Source organism: Carcharhinus amblyrhynchos, chromosome 19, assembly GCF_965287045.1.
Source record: "Carcharhinus amblyrhynchos chromosome 19, sCarAmb.v2.hapA, whole genome shotgun sequence".
In the NCBI taxonomy this organism is placed as follows: domain Eukaryota; kingdom Metazoa; phylum Chordata; class Chondrichthyes; order Carcharhiniformes; family Carcharhinidae; genus Carcharhinus; species Carcharhinus amblyrhynchos.
The window spans coordinates 30154502-30177794 of record NC_137342.1 but is presented as its reverse complement, the minus strand read 5'-3'; the positions used below and the strand labels follow the sequence as shown (position 1 = coordinate 30177794).

The following is a 23293-nucleotide window of genomic DNA, read 5'->3' as shown; positions in this document are numbered from 1 at the left end:
TTGGTAGTGTGGAGACGGAAGGGCGCAGCAATTAGCACTGGTATATTAGTTGGCAGGCTGCATCCATCTGGCCTCCAGCATATGAAGTAGTTAGGGCAACCCACATAAAGTGGGTAGCCAATTAATGATAATTAGATGCTGAAGTAGTCCATCCCCAAATGCAAAAAAGATCTAAACATCCAGCTTGGGCTAATAAGTGGTAAGTAACATTCACACCATACAAGTGCCAAGTAATAAACACCTCCAACAAGAGAGGATTCAACCATTTATTTCCCTTTGATGTTCAATGGCTTAACATCATTGAATCCCCACTATCAATGTCCTGGGGTTGCCATTGACCAGAAACTGAACTGGACCAACCATATAAAAAACTGTGGCTACAAGAGCAGGCATGATGTGGAGATGCCGGCATTGGCCTGGGGTAAGCACAGTAAGAAGTAACACAGTAAGAAACCAGGTGTTGTCAGACTTCTTGCTACAAGAGCAGGTCAGTGGCAGTGGATTCTGTGGCAACTAACTCACCTCTTTACACTCCACAGCCTATCCATCACCAATCAGGTACAACTCAGGCAACTGATGGCGCATTCTGCATTTGCTTGTATAATTGTAGCTCCAATAACATTCAGATAGCACAAAACCATCCAGGGCAAAGCAGCCTGCTTGACTGATACCCCATCCACAAACATTCAGTTCCTCCAGCATTGACACATAGTAGCAGCAATGTTACCAGCCACGTGATGCACTGCAGTGATTTATCAAAGCTCTTTTGACTAAAAATTCCAAACATGTGACTTCTATCATATGGGTGGACAATTGCAGCAGGTACATGGGAACACTAATACCTGCAAGTTCCCCTCTGAGCCGCACACCATCCTGACTTGGAAGTTTATGACCGTTCTTTCAGTGTCACCGGGCCAAAATCTTGGACTTCTTTTCCTAACAGCTCTGTGGATATACCTACACTTTGTGGATCAGTGGTGGTTCAAGAATTAAGCTCATTGCCACCCCACCCCTGAGCAACAGCAACTAGGAATGGGCAGTAAATAAAGGCCTAGTCAATGCCCGGATCCCATGAAAGTTTTTTTAAGTCCTGCCAAGATCGACTGGCAAAAGCTGACTGGAAGTTTGCACGTTTGGCTTGCATGTTTCCCAATGCAAGTTTAAGTCAGTCACCTGGTAGCAGACCAAGGGAGCAAGTGCACAAGGCAGGTTTTAAAGTCCTCTTTACCTACTTGGCCTCATTTCAAGGTACGCTCTTTCTTACTTACTTGCCATGGAGTCCATCTGCTGCATGCAAGCAGGTGAATGTCAGATTTAGTTGGACAGCAAACTTACGGTCTGACCGTTAATTGACCAATTCAATAAAGTCACAGGTGAGTGGTATTCCCACATAGTGCAGGCTTCTGAATCCCATTTGAACATGTCCTGAAGCCTACTGGAAAATCCTGTCCAAAAATTTGGTGAATGATTGGGAAAACTCATTGATGTTTTTCCTCAACGACATTTCTAATCTGAAAATATTACCAAACCTACAGTAAACATATGTGTACTAAAGGAAGAAAAGGAATATTTTTGCATTAGATACTTTTTCATTTTTCTTTGTTTTCTGGTGATGTCAACTACAGTATATCACACTGAGTTTTAATTAATGTTTTCAGTGTTTACAGCTTAATAGGATGGCAAAACCAATGAGAATTTTTGGTGGGGTTTAGCTGAAACTAGTTAAGGAACAGAGATTACAACATGCTATGTCCAGGGTTACTGTACCGTGTTTTACAAGTTTGCTCTTCTTTGTTACTAGATAAGCAAGCAATAATTTTTCTTTATTTTTCTGCCTTTTTTTTCAGTGGATGGCAGTTGTATATCAGAAGCATAAAAAGGCGGCGGATGAAAATGCTCCAATATGCAATAAAGGCTGAACATTTTTATAGAACTAACAAATTAAAAAGGGCATTTGATGCATGGATGACATGGGTGCTGTTCCAAAAGAGGCGACAAGCTTGTGAGTTGAAATCGGTTTTATATAATAAAGAACTGGAATTAATATTTCTCTGCACATATGTGCTAAAAGTTTTCTTTAAAGACTATTTTATGGTCAGTTACTTACTTATTTACTTAGAGTAAATTTTTAAATAAAAATTATGATCGATCTTAAATGAGAAGTACATTTGATGGAAGTAAGGCATTGATTCCTTGGTGGTGTGAAATCAGGAAAAACCTAGGGAGCAATTCTCCCAAAAAAGCTCTAAGTGCTGAATTCACGGGAAAAATGGTGTAACTCACAATTGCTTTTTTTTCAGTGGGAGTTCAGACTCAAATCTCCTCACTCTGTGCAATGCAGAGGTTACAATAGTGATTATCATTAAAAGCTCGGGGGGTATTTACATCAGAGTTTGACAGTTCCGGAACTCTGCACATGCGCAGTGGCCCCGAACCATCAGCCTGCAATTTGCTGGCCAACTCGATCGCTGACCAGCCCAGAACCCCCACAATGCTGCCCCTCCCCCCACCTAACCCCCTCCTCCCTTGCCCCCCCTCCATCCCCCACCCTGCCCCACCATGGCACAATCGCGGCACCCACAACCTTTCCTGAGCCAGTCCTGACCCTCTCCTCCTGCCTCAGACCACCCCTATCTCCAGCCGCCTTCTTCCACCTCCTCCACCCCGACAGATCCTTTCCCCCGGAGGCAGACGCCCTCCCACCCCAGCAGACTCTACTTCCTGGGCAGATACCCCCTCCCCTGGGAGGCAACCCCACCCTGGCAGTTGCACCCCCCCTCCCCCTCCTACAGGAGGCAGACCACCGGCACACCCCACCCAGACCACCCCGATCGCTGACCTCCCTCCAGCCCTGACCGATCCTATCCGCAGAGTGGCACCCCCACCCCTATCAATTGCCCTCAACTGGCCCTGCCCCCAGGCCTCCAGTGCAAATCGGCACATGCATGAATCCCCTGGCTCGATCCACCAAAAAATTAGCAGGTCAGAATGGGAGAATCCTATATTCTATATCCTAATCCCCCTATATTTTTCCTCTTTTAATTTTATCCTTCCCTGTCAATTCAGAGGTCTTTTGCCTACCTCCTACATGGGTGCTAAGACCTCAGACTTTTTATTTTGATTTCAAAATTATACATTATTCATAAAATATCTGAAATAACGTTACACATATTTCAAAATGGCCATCACGTCGTGATGCAATCCTGACGTCCTTCAGTACACGCAAAGAAACGTTACAAACATTTCAAAATGGTCATTGCAAATGCTGCAAAGGTGCTTAAGTTGTCAGCTACAGCAAGTTGCATCTGAGGTGCTTCCATACAATTGTGACACATGTAATATTCACTGTATACATTCTATGAGATATACAGCCCGAGGGTTTCTGTTCCAATTCCACTATCCTCAGTTCTGAGTGGCTGAAAGGTCTTAGACAGCGACCTTTCCCGTTGTGCCTCCGCAGCAACTACCCCAAGCTTTAGTGTGTCCCTCAGGACGTAGTCCAGGGCTTTGGAATATGCCAGTGTGCAACACTCAGTTGGAGAGAACTCCTTGCACTGGAAGATCAACAAGTTTCAGGTAGACCAAAGAACCTCCTTCACTGAGTTGATGATCCTCCAGCAACAGCTGATGTTTGTCTCAGAGTGCATCTCTGGGAACAGCCCATAGAGCACAGAGACCTGAGTCATAGAGCTGCTCAGGATGAACCTCGACTAGAACCACCTCATCTCTCTCCAGACCTTCTTTGCACAGGCAAAGTCCTCCACTGTTCCTCAGTTGTCCCACCATAAAGTTTTTGCTCCCAGTTTATCTTAGCTAACATCTTTCTCATCCCTTTGTAGTCTCCTTTGTTTAAGCAGAAGACACTGGTATTGGATTTTACCTTCTCACACTCCATCTGTATTTTAGCTTTCCTGAGGGGCTCAGCAAAGGGTTCTATGCAGTCCATGAACAGGACAGGCGAGAGAGGGCAGTCCTACCTGACTCCAGATTTAATTTGAAAGCTTTCTGATTCTCATCCTTTGGTTGAAACTGTGCTAATTATGTTTGTGCAGGGCAGATGGATTCACTTGCGGATTCTGTCCCCAAACCTCCTTTTGGAGAGCACATCCATCTTATAGGTGTGCAATATTCTGTCAAAAGCCTTCTCCTGGTTCAGGCTGATGAGGGATGTTTGCACACCTCTGTCCAGCACATATTGTATCCTTGAATAGTGTAAGGCTACATGTTAAAATGGGGATAAAGATTGCTTTCACTAACGTGCATAGTGTTAAATCCACTACATGATGTTTTGCCAGGTGGATTACCTTTCCAAGGTTAAAGCAATCTGCTGTTCTGTTGTGCTGGAGTATGAGACATTGCATCTCAGCTCCTACAGGCAGTGGTCGCATTGGGACCATTAATCTGTCAGGAGGAAATGACTTGCATTCCGCCGGCCTAGGTATTCTGCTATTGAGGGGGTCAGCTTCATCATCTGCAAAGTTAAGGAGGTGGTGGGCAGTTGCCCCCTCATTACTGACACACAAGAATCCTCCACTCCAGTTAATTAACATATATGCCCGGCTCAAAACAGTGAGCAGCTGGACGGCCTTTAGCAACTTCCAATGTTGCTGGCCATTTCCAGGCTGCTCATTCACTGCAACATTGATGCAGCTGGATGATCCAGCAGCGCTGGCAGCAGACCAGATGCCTCATCCAGACTACAGATGGACACAGCAAAAGATGCCAAATTACAAAAGACCTTCAGCAACTCTACAGATGGTGTGCAGCACAGATATAAATGGTCATGATAAAAGCAAGGTACGCTGGATGCTGGAATCTGAAACAAAAACAGAAAACACTAGAAAATCTCAGCAGGTCTGACATCATCTGTGGGGAGAGAATAGAACTAAAGGACAGTTTGTCATTTCACTTTAAAATGTTTAAGCTATTGAACAGTGCGCAAACTGCACATTCATCCTCATCTATCAAAAGTATGGGTGAATTATCTGATAACTTAGACTTGCTGATTTCTGGAGAAACCACATTGCCTAGAATCTAGATGACCCTGTGCAATCTCTACTCACAGTCCCCGATCAATGGGGTTGGGGGTGGGGGGCAGTGGCGGACTGGCCAGTGTCTTTGGGGCCAATGTAAAGACTGCTAGCCTTGAATTCAGAAAACACTGTTGAACATTGAAGCGAATAGGAGGGTGAGAGGTGGCAGTCATGCCAAAGATCTCCTGTGTTTACTTACCCTAACTTTTTTGTGAGTTGGCGAGCAAGCTGTCATTAGGGGAGCAGGGGTGACTCGATGCCCAGGTCAGGGCTGAGGAGGCCTGGGAAGGCCATAGCCAGGCAGCCAGCATTGAAGTAAGGTTGACAAGTTGAGGTGCGAGGCACCTCCAGGGCCAGGCAAACTTGTGAAAAAAGCCACAAGAGTGATAAGTCAACTAGCTGGTTGGGATTCAGGGTAATGTCCAGTTTGGAGGAGGTCAAGAAAAGCCTGTTCCTTCAGAAAATTCACATTCTTTAGAATCAAGAAACATTAATGTCTTCATTAATAGTGGCATCCTTAGAGAGCATTCTGTCAAAATATGAGAATTTTTCTACAACCTTGAGACTGTTGCTGTTAATGATTATATCTGGTCCTTCACTGTGTGTACCTGATGCAGATTGAAACATAGGGGGTGATTTTCCCACCATGCTGCATTAATTTTCTAGTGCAGCATGGTGGGAAGGTCTCACGTCCAGGCATGCGTGTGATTCACGCGTGCATTCCTGCTGCATGCACTCATCTACCAGCGCCAGATTTCTGGCGCCATCGGATCGATGTTGGAAACCGGTGTGAACATCAGATAAGTAATTATGTGATTAGCAGGCCAAGGACTGAATTCTCTGGGCCCGCTAGCCTCTCCCACCCCACCAGAGTATTTCAGTCCAGCGGGGTTGACAGAAAGTCTTCACTTTAGGGGAACTGTTGGAACGACCCTGCTGGAGTGAAAGGGGGGGCAGTTGGGACCCCCAGGGGTTAGGTGTCTGGGGTGCTGATGCCCCCTTGGCTTGTGCCCTCAGCCTGTGCCCCTAGCACTACGCAAGTGGCAAAATGCCAGTGCCCAGGGAGGCAACTTGGCACTGCCAATTTGTCATGAGGCAATCAATTGGGACAGAGGGGTCCACTGCCATTCTGCATGGGGATCGATGGGGAGGGGAATCTCCAACGTGGCATTCCCAGGTATCTGCTGCATTAGTCCTTCTATATGGTAGTGATCGTGGATCTGAAAGGTGCCGCCTAATGAATCTTGGCGAATTCCTGCAGAGTATCATGTAGATTGTAGCTGCCACTGTCAATGGTGGAGGGATGTTTGTGGAAGGGGTAACCATCATGCAGGCTGCTTTGCCCTTGATGGTGTCAAGCTTTTTGAGTGCTGTTGGACCTGCACTCACCCAGGCAAGTGAAGAATATTCCATTACACTTCTGACTTGTGCCTTGTAGATGGTGGAACGGCTGTGTGGAGTCAGGAAGTGAATTACTCATTGCAGATTTCCTAACCTTTGTTCTGTTCTGGTAGCCACAGTATTTATATGGCTAGTCCAATTCAGTTACTGATCAATAGTAACCCTCAGGAATGGTAGTGGGAGATTTAGCAATGGTAATGCCATTGAATGTCAGGGGGCATTGGTTGGATCCTCGCTTTTTGGAGATGGTCATTGCCTGGGACTTCATAGAATCCTATACTGCAGTAGGAGGCCATTCAGCCCATCGAGTCTGCAGTGACCACAGTTCCACCCAGGCTCTACCTCCATAACCCCATGCATTTACCCTAACTAATCTCCACAACACTGAGGGGAAATTTAGCATGGCCAATCTGCTTAACCCACACATCTTTGGACTGTGGGAGGAAACCAGAGCACCCGAAGAAAATCCATGCAGACACAGGGAGAATGTGCAAACTCCACACAGACAGTTACCCAAGCTGGAAATTGAACCTGGGTCCCTGGTGCTGTGAGGCAGCAGTGCTAACCACTGTGCCACCATACTGCCTTTGTGTGATGTGAATATTGCTTGCCACTTGTCAGCTCAAGCCTTGATATTGTCCATGTTTTGCTGCATTGGACATGACCTGCTTCAGTGTCTAAGGAGTTGCGAATGGTGCTGAACATTGTGCAGTCATCTGCAAACATCTTCACTTCTGACCTTATGATGGTAGAAGGTCATAGATAAAGCAACTGAAGATGGGGCTGGGACTCTACACTAGGAACCTCCTGCAGTGATGTCTTGGACCTCCAATCACCAGAACCATCTTCTTTGTGTCAGGTAAGACACCAAGCAGTGAAGGGTTTTCCTCTGATCCCCATTGACTCCAGTTTTGCTAAGGGTCCTTGATGCCATACTTGCTCAAATGCTGCTTTGATGTCAAGGTCTGTCAGCCCTTTTTTCATGTTTGAACCAAGACTGTAATGAGGTCAGGAGGTGAGTGAGCCTGGCAGAACTGAAAGTGGTTGTCCATGAGCAGGTTTTTGCTGCAAAAGTGCTGCTTAATTGTTGTGTTGATGACTCCTTCCATCATTTTGCTGACATTCGAGGGTAGACTGATGGGGCGATAATTGGCTTTTCATGCATACAGGATATACCTGGGCAATTTTCCCATTGCTGGGTAGTTGCCTGTGGAATTCCTGGAATAGCCAGTGCATTCCTGGAATAGTTTGGCTAGGGGCACAGCAAGTTCTGGATCACAAGTCTTCAAGACTATTGCTGAATGTTGTCAGAACTCATAGCCTTTGCAATATCCAGTGCCATCAGCAGTTTCTTGATATCTTCTGAGTTAGAGGTAGAAATGTGACGGATTATGTTCTGTTCCTGAGGATATTCTGGATTCCTCCCACAGTCCAACATGTACAGGTTAGGTGAATTGGTCATACTAAATTGCTCCTTAGTGTCTCAAGGTGTATAGTTTAGGTGGATTAACAAGTTAAATATGTGGGGTTAGGGCCTGGGTGGGATGCTTTGTCAGAGAGTCAGTGCTGACTCAATGGGCTGTATGGCGTCTTATGCACTGTGGGGATTCTATGTTTCTATAAGAGGGGGTATAGCAGCTGCAGGTGAGTAGAAGGTAAGTGATTGGTGGGAACTAAGAGAGATAGCAGCAAAGATGTGCAGGTCACAAGTCAAAGGAAGTATTAATGGCAGGACAAGATGCTAGTGGTTGAATAAAGGTAAGATATTAGAATGCTTTAATGGGAAAATAATTTCAATGCTCAGTGAATGTAAAATTAAAGAACAGGTGCCAAATGGCCTTTTCAGGGGGAGGTTGGGTCTTTTTGCATTGGGATAAAAAATGTTTTGGATATAAATTCTTTTTTAAAAAATGGCAGGATGGAGGAGAAAAGTCTCAGTCTAAAGTTGTTGAAGTCAGTGTTGAGTCCTGAGGGCTATAACGTATCTAATCAGAAGATATAATACTCCTCCTGCAATTTTCATTGGGCTTCACTGGAGCATTGCAGGATGTCAAGGACAGACATTGGACATTAAATCAAGATGCTGAGTTGAAATGGCAGGCGACAGGAAGGTTTGTGTAACGATTGTGGGTTGAGCTAAGATGTCCTGTTTTAGTCTCCCCAATCTAGAGGAAGCTGTATTGGGTGCGGTGCAGCGGATACAGTAGACCAAATTGAAGGAGGAGCAAATGAAATGTTGCTTCAGCATAAGGGAGTGCTTGGGGACTTACGATTAATCATTGAATCCCTACAATGCAGAAGAGATCATTCTGCCCATTGGGTTTGCACCACCTCTCTGACAGAGTATCTTACCCAGGCCTTCTCCCCCACTCCATTCCTGCAACCCCAAACATTTACTTTCCATCTGACCTACACGCCTTGGGACATTAAGGGTCAATTTAGCATAGCCAATCCACCTAACCTGCACATCTTTGGACTGTGGGAGGAAGCTGGAACACCCAAAGGAAACCCACATAAACATGGGAAGAACGTGCAAACTCCTCACAGATAGTCACCCAAGGCTGGAATTGAACCCAGGTCCCTGAGCTGTGAGATAGTAGTGTTAACTACTATGCCACCTGCTGCCTGGAGTGAGCGTGCAAAAGGGTAAAGGGGCTGGTATTGCACCTTCTGCAATTGTAAGGGAAAATGCCATGGGAAAGGATAATGAATTAGGGGTGATGTAGGAGTTGATCAGGATGTCATGGAGGGAGTGGTGACTATGAAATGTTGGCAGTGGAGGTGAGGGGAAGATGTATTTCATTGTGGCATAATGTTGGAGTTGGTAGAAGTGGTGAAGAATGATCCTTTATCTGCAGGGGTTGATGGAGTGGAAAGTGAGGACAAGAGGGACTCTATATCATGCTCTGGGTGGGAGGTGAAGGGCTACCTATGTCTGTTTGCCTCCTATTGTTGTTATGAGGTTTATGGTGCTTTTAGCTCCTGTTTTTTACCATCATTGCTTGGCACTGTTTGTTGGTTAATTTGACAAGTGTTCTGCTATATTGCATTCTGCAAAACAAGCTCTCATCTTTAAATTTAATGTTACATTTTCTTCAATTTCCCACAATGTACATGTGCATAATCAAATAAGAAAGTTAATCACCATTATCTATTGGGTGATGGAAATTATCTTAGTATCTGATTGTGATTGAAGGGAAGACTATTTTTATTGTTGAAAATGACCCCTAAATGCTCTGCCATGTAATGAGCATCTTCAAAGGAGGCAATTATCGGATTGAGATACCTGCGCCCCTAAATTATTGTTTGGAGAGCAGTTACAATTTGCCTGCTCCTAAAATGATACTTAAGTAATTAGTGACTTGTAACTTTCCATAAATGTGATCTTTGCATATATGTGGTATTAAAAATCCTGCAAACATACATCGTTTTGGATCAAATCAGTTAAAGTATTCTATGATGGTGCAATCTTATTGTATGTTAAAATATTGCACAAATAAATATATAACATCACATTCCTATAATTTATTCTTGTTCTAGTGGCAGTGAAACATTTACAGCATGTCAGTGACCAGCTTTTGTGCAAGATCATTTTAAAAGAGTGGAGTACTTTGGCAAGAGATACTAGAAGTACCCGAGAGTACTTTGAGGTAATTAATCCCTAATTATTGCATATATTTATATTATATGCAAATCTGTATCCACAATATCTACAAGTCTTAACTGATTAAAATTATTGTTTACGTTATCTAAACATGGGCATTAATTAACATAAGCAGAGCAATTTGTAAACCACACAGTGAACAACACAACCTAGAAATTTGACTGTGCAATGCTTGTTTGTCAAGTGCTAAATGGACTCCTAATGCTCCAACACAACAGGTAAGGAAATAAATGTTCATTTTGAACTTGAAGTTCCCGTTCCATCACATTATTATAGGCAAGGAAACAGATGTTGAGGGTCCAAGCCTGAGTATGTGAAAAAAGCCTTGGTCTTATTACATATGGTGTTAAGGTCCCAGATGGTGTTCTAGGCCCAAACATCTTCAGCTGCTTCATCATAAGATCAGAAATGGTGATGGTTTGATTGATGACTGATGATTGCACAATATTAATTACTGTGGGAACATGGCCCCTTTAAGTGGCAATCGTTTGCAGGCTGTATGATAGGCTGGACCCCCCCATGGAATGGAAGTACAGGAAACTAGGCCAATTGGAAGTGAGGGCATGTGTCCTAGCGATTAGGAGGAGTTCAGCTATATCCAGGGAGGAAAAGACAGCAGATCTGAGTGATGTTTCTGTCAGAGAGTGTAAATAATTATCTTTGTTTAATAAACCTGTTTTATTATTAAAGCCACATTGAGTCACCTCTTGATGGAGGACAAACTATGGCAATCATTGGGAGATCGTAGTGGGTCATTAGAAAGGGAGAAAGTGTTTGCAGAAACCAAGAAGAATAAGAGTATAAATGTCCTAACTATGCCTCTGATTGGGGAGCTAGAGCTCTTTGACCCAGAGTTAACAGCTGGGGCAATATATTGAAGGGTTAGATAGTGGCACATTGAGCAACAGTGCTAACCACAGCATCAGGGACCCGGTTTGGGTCACTGTCTGTGCAGAGCCTGCACGTTCTCCCCTTGTCTGTGTGGGTTTCCTCCCACAGACCAAAAGAGGTGCTGGTTAGGTGCATTGGTCATTAAATTCTCCCTCAGTGTACCTGAACAGGTGCCAGAATATGGCAACTAGGGGATTTTCACAGTAATTTTATTGCAGTGATAATGTAAGCTGACTTATAACACTAGTAAATAAACTTAAAAGCTTATTTCTTCATGGTACCAAATCATTATGGCACAAAAGCAAAAGGTGATACTGAAATAACCCCTCAGAGGCCAATGTCTCTTGATGAGATTCCCTTTACTTACAAATTTATTTCCATTCCTATGAGTGTTTCAGGATCCAAAGTGCCAGCACACCTGACACTCTTCATTATATACAAAGGTGAGAATCCCTGATTGGACAAGCAATCATTACCTCAATCGGGGACATTTTTTTTGTGTCCAACCAGATAAACAAAATCAACTTAACTTAGGGACAACTCAAAAGGGACAGCTCCCTAAAGGGAGGCGAACCGCCTGAAACCAAAGACAAAGCGGAAAAGAAACTTAAAACATTAAATTAAAATGTGATTAAAGGGCTCAGTAATACACCCCAGTCCCTGTGGTGCCCAGCGGGCACAGAAGTCATCAACTGTGCCCTCAGACACTGCGTGCTCCCTCTCCAGGGACACCCAGCTGCCAATATAGATGAGGTAGAGGGTCGGACAGTCAGGTTGAAAGACCCCCTCAATCGCCTGCTGCCTGGCCCTGTAGATGATACACCTTGCCAGGCCCAGGAGCACGTTCATGAGGTCCTCTTCTTCCTTCTCTGCCCCCTCTACATCAGGTGTCCATAGATCAGGAGCTTAGGACTGATTGCATCATTTCCCCCATCAGGGAGCACATACTCCAAGAGGCCATCTCATGGGCCTCAATGAGGTCATTACCCATTAAATGCAAGGAAACCCGATGTTTCCTGCCCCTCATGGGTTTCAGTGCCGGATTCAGTTCCTCCAACTAGCACAGGCCTTAAGTACAACTAGTTAGATTTGAGTTAGGCATATTAACAGCTTGAGCTGGATGAAGACTGGTCATCATTAATACCCACAAAAGGTTATGTTAGTACACTCGATTATCATTTGGTGCCTCATCAGCCTGTACAATCTTTAAATGCATCATGAAAAGCCTATTACAAGGAATCCTCAAAGTGGTGGTATGCTTGGATGAATCCTAATCACAAGTGTATCCCTCAAGAAGAACGTGGCAAACCTAGAAAAGGTCCTAAAAAGGTTTAAAGAAGTGGACGTCTGCTTAAAACATGTGAAATGCACTTTCAAGCGGATGAGGTTACATACCTGAGTTTCAAGGTAGATGCCAAGGGGTTGCATCCCCTCGAGGACAAGATGAAAGAAGTACTACGGCCTAGGAAAGTGAAAGAGTTGAGGTCTTTCTTAGAGATAGTAATTATTGAGTGATTCCTGCAAAAATGTGTCCATGACTCTGGCCCCATTACACCAGTTTCTGAAGAGGCGTCAGTGATGGAAATGGGGACACGCTCAAAATGAGGCATTTGCTAAAGTAAAGCAAGACATACTTTAATTAACACTACGCATACATTTTGATCCAACCAAATTATTGGTAGTTAACTCTGACACATCGCCACATTGAGTGGGAGCAGTCCTTTCCCACTAGATGTCAGATGGAATAGAAAGGCCTCTGTGTTTGAATCAAGAACCTTATCCAATGCTGAACAGAAATATTTTCAAATTGCTAGAGAGCCATGCAGTTATCTATGCTGTGAAGAAGCTTCACCAATATATATATGGTAGACCCTTCTACTAGACCATTGTACTAGATCACAAGCTACTGTTGGGGTTATTCCGAGCAGGTAAGCCAGTGCTGCTGCAGATTGCTGTTTGTGTTATAGTGCCACCCCAGGGGTAACAACAGCCTTTACTACAGGAGCTGCATGAAGTATACCTTGGACAGAGCAGGATGAAGGAACTGGCCCAAAACAATGCCTGATTGCCTGATGTAGGCAAGGAGATTTTAAAAATGATCAGCCAGTGCAAGAATTATCAGACTCAGCAATCATTACTGCCATCAGCAAATATGCATCTGTGGGAGTGGCCAGGCGGCCATGATTGCATTAGCACATAGATTTTACTGGACTCTTCATGGAGCATGTGTGGTTGATGGAAATTCAAAATGGCTAGATTTCTGGATAATTGAGTCTATCAAGCCACCATCGACAGGTTGCAGCAGATCTTTTCTGTCCATGGCATCCCTGAGGTTCAACTCCTGTCTATGCCTCCCACCATAAGTCCCATTGACATCACTACAGGGCATCGGTTGGCCTTGTTATTGAATTACTGGTCCAGGCAAGAGGGTGATGATGACTCAGTATGCGACTGTGATGCAGCCACACAAGTCTCACTCCTACCTGTTCTATGACCGCACACTGGCGCCTGAATGAGGGTTGAGGATTCAATGCCCTGGGTGTGTGGGGATGGTGCCCAGTTTGGAGGGAGTAGGGGGCATTCCCAGGTCTGGTGGGTGCTGGGGTGCCACACTGGGCCTATAGGACATCCACTGCTGGGACAGCTTGGAATGAGCACTTGGAGTTCCACACCAGTCAGGGCTCTGGCACAGGGATTGGGAAATGGGGATCACATACGCGATGGGCCGAAGGGCCTCTCCCTTGCAGAACAACACTCTGAGCCTCTTTGGGTATGGTAGGGGCATGGTCACCCTTGTGGGAGGCGAATCACAAACAGATTAGTCAGAGCTGTGGGATGCAATGGCATTTATTGGTGAAACTAACAGAACAAAAGCATTAGGTGGTGATATTTAACAGCGCAATAAAGCAGATGTGCTTAATTCTAAACAGTGCTACTTCCCTAACCCTAACTAGTGCAATCCTTCAACTGTGCCTTTTTGGTGATCCTACAGCTTCTTAATCATATGTGAACTACTGTTACGTCAAGATGTTCCCCAGGATGTACATCAGAGGTCAGCAGTGTACAGCGTTCCATTGTGATGTTCTTGGCGGGTAATTTTTTGGAGGGTCAGGACCTGCAGGGCCCCTTCCGACTTATTGATGTCACTGACGTGTCCATGCCACCCTGTTCATCCTGCTGCTCATGAGAGGCACAGTTGTCAGGAAGGTCAGATTTGGAAGGCCTAGTGTTGGCCAGAGTCAACTGGGTGGAAGGCCCCAGCATGGGCTCCAGTGCTCCCTCCTTTGGCGTGCCAGTGTTCCTCTGGGTCATTCCATGGGATGGCAGAGCAATTGGACTTAGCTCCAGAAGTCCGAGCACCCCCTGGCCCTGCCAATCCTGGAGGCCCAAATGTGTTCGCCCATAGTTGTAAGCCCTTGATGATGGTCCTCTGAGTCTGGGCCAAGCTATCCATGCCTGCAGCAAGTGCACACCCTGAAACTGGGCATGCCCTTAAAGACCACAGCCATGACCCACTAGATCTGAAGCGTGCTTCTGAGGCCCTAAGCTATACCCACTGTGATTTGGGAATGGCCCTCTGTGACTCAGAAATTCGTTGGACTTTGCAACCCATGGTGACCATTTCCTGACCCAGGCACTTCAATGTCACCCTTGCAGTATTGGCCTGGCTACCATGCATTGCCAGCAATATTTCCTGCACCTGTGGTCTGTGGTATTGCTCCCACCCTTGCAGCTTCTGCAGTGTTGCTGACAGCTCCTCCTGCGCTCCCCAGCTCTGCTGCTGCATCTCCAGCAGCTTAGGGAGAGCTAATTGCTGTGGCCCGGCGCCTGACTTGAAGGCAACTGATTCCTTGCCTCCAGCAGGCCTCTGTGCACCCGAGGCCTTAAACATTTCTGCCTCCACCCAATGTACATCAACGACCATGCGCACCAGAGAATGATCCAGAAGCCTCACCACTAACTTGTCCCACTGTAGTGATAGTGTCTGCACTGGTGGATTGCATGGTGGAAACCTGTGTTGATTGACTGGTGCTGGCCTCGGAGGTTTCCCTTGAGTTACCGTGGGATGTCTCAATGGGAGCAGCAGAGGGGTGGAATGCTGTTTGTCTAGGTGCCATCTTACTGTTATGACAGCTTGTGTGCCTATCAGTAGTGCTTATATTCAGTCCTCTGTTGTTAACTGAGTACAAATGCAGCCACTTTGGGTAAGTTATGTGCCCAGAGGGTTAATGGTGGTGAGAATTGCATTGAGGCCCTTTTATTGCACTAAGTGCCATAAGATTGTGGCTTATAGCTTGCTGAAAAACCAACGCTATTCACTTTCATTTTTTTGGTCATTAAGCACTTTGAATTTTTTTTGTAAGGTCACATCCAGAGTGTTTGAGGTCGACAGTTAAGTCATGGCTGGAAACTTTGACAGTGGATCAGCCTGGGTATGAGGAAAGATTGTAGGAAGAGGAGAACTAATTTTGTATGTGTAACTGTCAAGATACATCTTGAACGTTGCTGATGTGCTTGCTTCCACCATCTCCACTGGCAGTGAATTCCAAGCACCCACCACCCTCTGTGTGAAAAGCTTTCCCTGCATGTCTTCCCTAAACTTATCAGCTCTCACCTTAAACCTGTGCCCTCTTGTAATAGATTCTTCCACCCTGGGAAAAAGCTTCTGACTATCCACCCTATCTATGCCTCTCATAATTTTGTAGACTTCTATCAGGTCGCCCCTCAGCCTCCGTTTTTCCAGTGAAAACAATCCAAGTTTATCCAACCTCTCCTCATACCTAAAACCCCTCCGACTGGGCAACATCCTGGTAAACCTCTCTGCACCCACTCCAAAGCATCCATGTCCGTCTGGAGGTATGGAAACCAGAACTGCGCGCAAAATTCCAATTGTGGTGTAACTAAAGTTTTATACAGCTGTAACATAACTTGCCAACTTTTATACTCGATGCCCCTGTATGCCTTCTTGACAATTTTATCCACCTATGTTGCCACTTGCAAGGATCTGTGAACCTGTATTCCCAGATCCCTCTACAGAGTAACTCAACTCCTGACTCCCCAAGCCTGTCCACTATCTCCACTATCGCCTGGATGAGTGCAGTGCCGAGAATACTCTATAGGTCATTCATCCAGATCAAAACAGCCCACTTGATTGGCACCCCATTCACCACCATTCATTGAGGATGACTTGCTAATTCAGAGTATGTATTTAAGTATTTACATGCTGATTGCAAAGAACTCAGATGGGCTTTCTGGAGTTTTAACAAGTAAGGAGATGTTTTTAATTATGCCAAAAGCTACCACAAATCAGGTGTTAAAATATCTTTAGAACGCATGTTCCAATTCTATTTGCCTTTTCTTGTTGAATCTTAACTTACCTAAAAACATGTGCATGTGTGTTTTGGGAAGAAAAGGGAACCGAATCAAATAAGTGGAAATGTATCCTCCCATGTGTCCACATAAAAACCTGCACCTTTACAAGTAGGCTTCAGGTGAGAAAACTAACTTATCATTTTCCTTCTCATTCAGTCAAACGTTTATCCTTGTTTTTGCCTGTTATAAGAAGCCAGTGCCTGCCTGTGTACTTGATATAGCGCCATGGCATATTGCAGATCTGATGCCCATCTGTCAGTAATGATCTTGATGGTATTTTTTATTTGAGGGATCACATTTCCATTCTTTTTTTGCCCACTGTGTCTCCCCATGTTGAAGTTCTGGGAGAAAAGTGAAACAATCAGATTAGAAATTTATCTCAAGCAACAGAAATTTGCATCTTTATGAGAGAGGTCTACATGAGCTCACCTTCTCCACAGCACAGTGAACATGGGGTCAGTGAAACATCATGCATTGCTTTTATTTGCACAAGGAGTCAATGTCTGCCTGCACATTTGAGGTGCTAATATGGAGTATTTCAGATAAATGCTTGCCTGTCAACAGTGATCTTGATTTTGACTTAATGCTTTCATTTGTGAAAAAAGCTGCCTGCAGCAAGATGTGCTGCCAAACAGTGCAGTGAAACAATGGGCATGTCTTAACAGGCTTGGTTATGAATCTGAGGGAACATAATGTCTGTAAAATGCCAGAGGGTTATTTTTGCAAAAGCTCTCTTCAGGACACTATCATTCTGCATCTTAATTAGCTCCATCTGGAAAACTTAAGGAGCATCAGTTCCAAATGAGTTTCATCTCATCACAGAACTCTCTGAAATATACAAAGATGTGCATGAATTCATCTCTCAAGCCAACAATCAGTGCAGCATATTTTTCATGGCCCACTGCCTCAGCAAGCCTTGATGAAGACAACTTTCTTCAAGGCCAATTGTTTCTGAAGCAATTCTAACTTCTGAATGAGCACATGGACATGCTCATACAGTCTGTTGGCAAGCTAATTCTTTCCTTTCAGTTTCTCATTCAAGTTTGCAAAAAGCTTAGTGATGCCAGCTAATGAATGTTAAATCATTATGCTATTCATAATCACTCATGAAACTCGTGCATTTTCCTTTGTCAGATATAAAGTTTTTAATCTCTTCATTTACTGTCATGAATCTGGCTGGCATGGCTTCCTTGCTGAACCATCTGGCTGAAATAAATACTGTGAGCCAACCTTTGCAAAAAAGGCTGAGAATTGCTTTAACCACCGAGTAGTAACTGTAAAAGCAACCACTTGCTAGAATTCCTATGTGGCTTATAGTCAGTCCCAAGAGAAATGACAAAATGTTGCACCCTTTTTCAGATAGGCATTTCAAAGGAAAAGTTCAATGCAAACTAAACTGTGCAGATAATGGAAGCTGATTACCATCTCAGCAGGAACAATCTCCTGTGGGTTATATCCCACACATTTGTGTTTTTCCTTTTCTAGGAATGCACAAGAAAAAACAACTGCAACTCTATTTTCTGCCTGCTGTATGGTGTTCCAGTTCCACTGTGCTAGTGTGTGCTGTGAGGGTCACAGCTAGAGAACACCTAAACACCCCTACTCTTGCAGGTGAGAAGTCTTGCTAACTCTCTCTGTCTCTGATTGCTGGAAGCAAATTAGCAAAGCCACAGTCAAAAAGGAAACAGGACATATCTTGCAGCTAAAAAACAAAATCAGAAATATCCTAATTAACGTTCAACTGCCAAAGTCAATGCTACTGGAATCATTCAATTTAATGGCTGTAGTGTTGCTCACCGACAAGTCAAAGACAGATTTGTTAATTTTTTAAATTTGTACCTTTGGATTCATTTCTAACCTCTGTGTATGTATGTTATGTTTGTTTTTTCCTCTCATTTTAGTAACAAATAACCCATTCTTTCTTCAACTCAAGAAAGCCTGGTTAAATTGACTGGTTTTTAAACATAAATACATTCCAACTTGAAAAATATATCTTCAAGAGAAGGCAGGACAGTGGTTAGCACAGCTGCCTCACAACTGCAGGGACACGAGTTCAATTCTGGCCCTCGGTGACTGTGGAGTTTGCACATTCTCTCCGTATCTGTGTGGGTTTCCTCTGGCTGCTTTAGTTTCCTCCCACAACCAAAAGTGTGTGGGTTAGGTTGATTGACCATGCTAAATTGCTCCTTAGTGTCAGGATAAACATGTGGGATATGGGGATAGGGCCTGAATGGGATTGTTGTCAGTGCAGACTCATTTGGGTTGAATAGCCTCCTTCTGCATTGTAGGGGTTCTATGATTCTAAATCTTTTCTTAAAAACTAACCTTGTTGTTACCAACCGAAGAGTTTGAATAAAGGCAGGGAGACAGTTTATTCTTTCTTGTCCAGGAGCATAACAATTTGGGGGTACCCCAGCTGGAGTCATAACACTGAGGACCTCGTCCAGGGATGCGTTAAAATAACTACAACACCTAATTCCTTAGAGTTTGTCAATTTCATGTCAGTGATTTTTAGACTTGAAATCTTGCATGTTGCTAAAATTGGGACGATTTAATCATTTGCCTCTTCCATTTCAAAAGAACATAAGAACTAGGTGTAGGAGTAGGTCATCAGGCCCCTTGAGTCTGCTTTGCCTTCAGTAAGATCATGGCTGACCTGCCAGCAAGCTCACCAACCCTGCATGGGAAGCAGTGGCAGCGCTAGTGAGATCAATGGAATAACCCTCGCAAATGTGGAATATTCCCATCTTGGGAGCCACCTCTCATCTGAGGCTGACATCGATGGGGAGATCCAGCATTGTATCCAATCCATGAGCGCCTTCTTTGGACACCTTAGGACAAGAGTCTTTGACAACCAGGACATTCACGCTGACACCAAGATCCTCGTATACAAAGCAATCATCTACCCAAATCTTCTATACAGCTCAGAAATTTGATCCACATATAGGTGCCATCTCAAGGCCCTGGAAAGATACCATCAACACTCTCTGAATTAGATTATTTGCTTCAGCTGGGAGGCCAGGGGAACCAACACCAGCATCCTTGAAGGAGATAAGAATACCAGCATTGAGTCCATGATCATCCGAAACCAATGCTATTGGGCTGGTCATGTTAGGATGTTTGACTGCTAAAGCAAATCTTCTCTCTGCTCACAGAAGGTACCTGGACAAGAGGAGGACAAAGGAAGTCCTTCAAAGATACCGTGAAGACGTACCTCAAGAAATCTAACACAGACATCAATACGTGGGAGAGCCTTGCTCAGCAGAGACCTACTTGGAGGAACCTCTTGATTGAAGGGACACAGTTCTTCGAGGATACGCAATGGCAATAGGAGGCCCAGGAAAGCAGCCTGAAAAAGGATTACCAGTGACACAGAGTCCAAGGACCAAACCCACCTTCTGGAAACATCTGCCAAATGTGCGGTCAAAGATGTTTCTCTAGGATTAGGCTCATCAGCCAAGCAAGGACCAACATAACCCATGACCAGTAATGCAGAGTTTCTCAAGTGAACAATCATACACATTAGCAGGTGATTGATGAAGAAGAAGAATGGTATAGGCTTCTGAACTGGTAATCTACAAACCTAGGATAATGCTCTGGGGTTCCAGGCTTGAACCCCACCGTAGTGGATGGTAAATCCTTCTGTGCCAGGCATGGGAAAAAATTTGGCTTCCTCCTGTGGCCTAGAGATATAGATCACTGAATTGGTAAACCACAGACCTATACTTCCTTGCCCTCACCCATTGTCTGGACACACCTTAGCATGCCTTGTTGACATCTAGTGACGGAGGTATCTCAGTAAACAAGTCCTTCTTAATATCAGGGACCTGGGTATTGCATGCACAACCGTAGATTGCAGTAATTACCAGACTTCCAAGAAGCATGCCTTTTTGCAGTCTTGTGGAGTCCATGAACTTTGCCTGAATAGGTTGTGTTAGACTGCTTCCCCTTTACAGTTTATTAAAATACCTTTCATTACAGTTTTGTTTGCACTTCAGCCCCACGCTTCTGAGTTACAGGCACCTGGGCGGGCAAGGAGGTGGACCTTCTCATGAACCTGATCCTGGGCCTGACTAAGTTTGTAATCAATAGGTCCAGGCAGCTGGCAACCAAGGTGGTCTTCCACTACTGTCTGTCCCTCTACCATGGCGACATTCATGGATGGGTGTCCAAAGAGAGGGAACACATGGTGTCCACTGGCAACTTTGAGGCCTTCCGTTCCCAGTGGGCACTGCGGATCTAAAGTGCATTATTGATCCTCTTAATAATGTTTTAGTTTGATGTTTGAATTTCATTTGTTTTTGTTTAAGGCAGCATTTCAAATAGTTCTTGCATTCATAGTTTCATCCTTTTATTCTTTTCATAATGTCCATCTCATCTGTTGCTGTACTGTTATATTTGTATGCCCTATTCCTCACTGTCATGGTCTGATTTTCATTTCCCATAAGAAGTCCAAAGGTGTGTAGGTTAAGTGGATTATCTATGGTAAATTCATTGGGTTATGGGGATAGGATGGAGGGGAAGGACTGGGTACAGTGCTCTTTTGAAGAGTCAGTGCAGACTCGATAGGCCAAATGGCTTCTTTCTGCACTGTGGGGATTCTATGGTTCTTTGGTTCCAAGAATATAGTTTTCTTTTGCCTTACTTTTTGATTTACCACATATTTCCAAATTTGATCCCTAGTCCCATTGCTGTCTGTTTATGAGTTCTTTGCTGGTATCTGTGGCTGCAGCAGAAATTTTTGCAGGTTTACATTTAGATTCCACGTGTTGAATTGAGGCCTATGTAAAACTGCAAATGTCAGAGACAATTTCTTTTTAAAAACATAATCTATCCTTTCCAGAAATTGATGATTTTTGCACTGAGGTTCCTTTCAATGGAAATTACTGTCTATTGGATTTTTAAACTGTAGCGAGCTGGAATATTAACTCAGGAGAAGCGAAAAGGGAGATCCTTACTGATTCATTGACAAAGTTATTATCCAATTTGATGAGATAGGGAAACATCATTCATATACTATTATTCTAACTGACTTTTTACCTCTGCTGGAGATATTGTCTTATAAAAATGTAAATGTTAAGTTGATTTGCTTCCGTTTCCCTCAAGACTCCAAACAAGACCATTGCCTTGGCATCATAAAAAGACTTAACCACATAAGTCCTTGTCAGGTATGTCCATTCAGCTGGCAGGAATGAGGTTTGGACTCATGAGTTGGCTACCCACCACCAGCCAGATTCTTAGAGGGATCTACTTCACTTCTTCCCTTCATTCCTGCTTCTGAGTGTAGCATATGGCACATTGGCACAGCATGAACAACTGCTCAAAACCTTGCTGGGATGTCGATATTATGATACCCATGCGTTGGCAACAAACCAGCTGCTGTGTGGACTTCATCATTGAGACAACACAATTAGGCATGGTTGACATCCAGTTGTCTCATGATTATTAGTGTTTCTTTTCAGTTGGACACTTGTGCTGACCTTGAACTCCACCTGCCTGAAAAGACCCTCTTCCCTTTTCAAGGGATCTCACTTGCTGACCAACAGCGTAGTCAGGGTCAGATTTTCACCAAAGATCTTTAGACAGCACCTTCCAAACCCACAATCATTTCCATCTCGAAGGACAAGGGCAACAGATATATGGGAACATCACTATCTGCAAGTTCCCTTCCAAGCCACTTACCACCCTGACTTGGAAATATATTGCCATTCCTTTGCAGTCGCTGGATCAAAATCCTGGAATTTCCTCCCTAATGACATTGTGGGTCAATCCACAGCATGTGGACTGCAGCGTTTCAAGAAGGCAGCTCATCACCACCTTCTCAAGGATAACTGGGGATGGCCAGTAAATGCTGGCCAGGCAATGATGCCCATGTACCATGAATAAATATAAAAATTTGAAAATTAGACCATCTCACCATATAAACTTGGTCCACCGTTTTCCAACTTTGCCCTGTCACCATTCCTTTCCTCTCCCTCACTGTGGATCCTCCCTGTTATCCTCGATCCATCCAGCTCCATATTTGTTGCCTCCCTTTACAGCCAACAACTGTTATCATCTCTGCCCACCCTGATCTCTCCCATTATCCAAGCCATCTGTCTAATCTGCCTTTGTGACCTCTCCTCTAAAATGAAACCTTCACCTACCAGACTATCAAAAAGGACCTGCCAAACTGACATTGTTACCTCACCTGATCAGTATGCTAAGTTCAAAACTCAGGATCCCACCGTCGCAGCACAGACAACTTCTAAATCATTCTCTTTCTCTCCACCTTCCCTGAAACTCTCTCCCCACTTCCTTTTCCATGGACAGTCCCTCCTCCTCCCTTCCGCCAGAAACTCTTTCTCAAGTGCCCCTGAACATCTCTTCCCCCACTTCCTTGAACTCTTCCCCCCCCCCCCCCATCTCCAGACACCCCCATAGAATCCCTACAATGCAGAAGGAGGCCATTTGACCATCAAGTTTGCACCAACCCGCCGAAATATCATCTACTCAAGCAGTACAGCGTGCCGGGAGAATCCTGGCCTTAATTTGGTGGGGGAACTTAAAATTCCAGTAAGATAGCCTTTAAATGGACGTGCATGACATGCTAATGCATTTAGACACTGTCCTTCGGGAATCTCCCACCATCTTTAAAGCCCAAAGAACAAAATTCCAACATTTCATACTGATATCAGTGAACTGACTTTTAGCCTCACACTGGTCAAGAAGATTCTGCCATTTGTTGCATTCAACTGAGAGGTGAGGAGAAAGGATTTTTTTTACCTCTCTCTATTCATAACACTTTAGCAAAGAGTTGACATGGACCTCTTTCGGTGTTCTGCATGTGTCAAATGGAGTTCTAGATACTTGAGAATGAAACAAAGTTTCCAGGAAGACTGAAGTAAAAAGGAACATTGGATCAGGGTACTGTTTGTTGAAATTAAAATCA

The 23293-nt window shown here is 44.3% G+C and overlaps 1 protein-coding gene across 1 annotated transcript in view; it reads left to right on the top strand.

Moving 5' to 3' along the window:
- The window catches only part of fbxl13 (F-box and leucine-rich repeat protein 13), a 246667-nt gene that overhangs the window by 23470 nt on the left and 199904 nt on the right, over positions 1-23293 (top strand). The window contains exons 6-7 of the mRNA XM_080207484.1: positions 1848-2002; positions 9975-10084. Coding sequence (XP_080063610.1) covers positions 1848-2002; positions 9975-10084 — 265 coding nt within the window. The remainder of the gene's footprint in view (positions 1-1847; positions 2003-9974; positions 10085-23293) is intronic.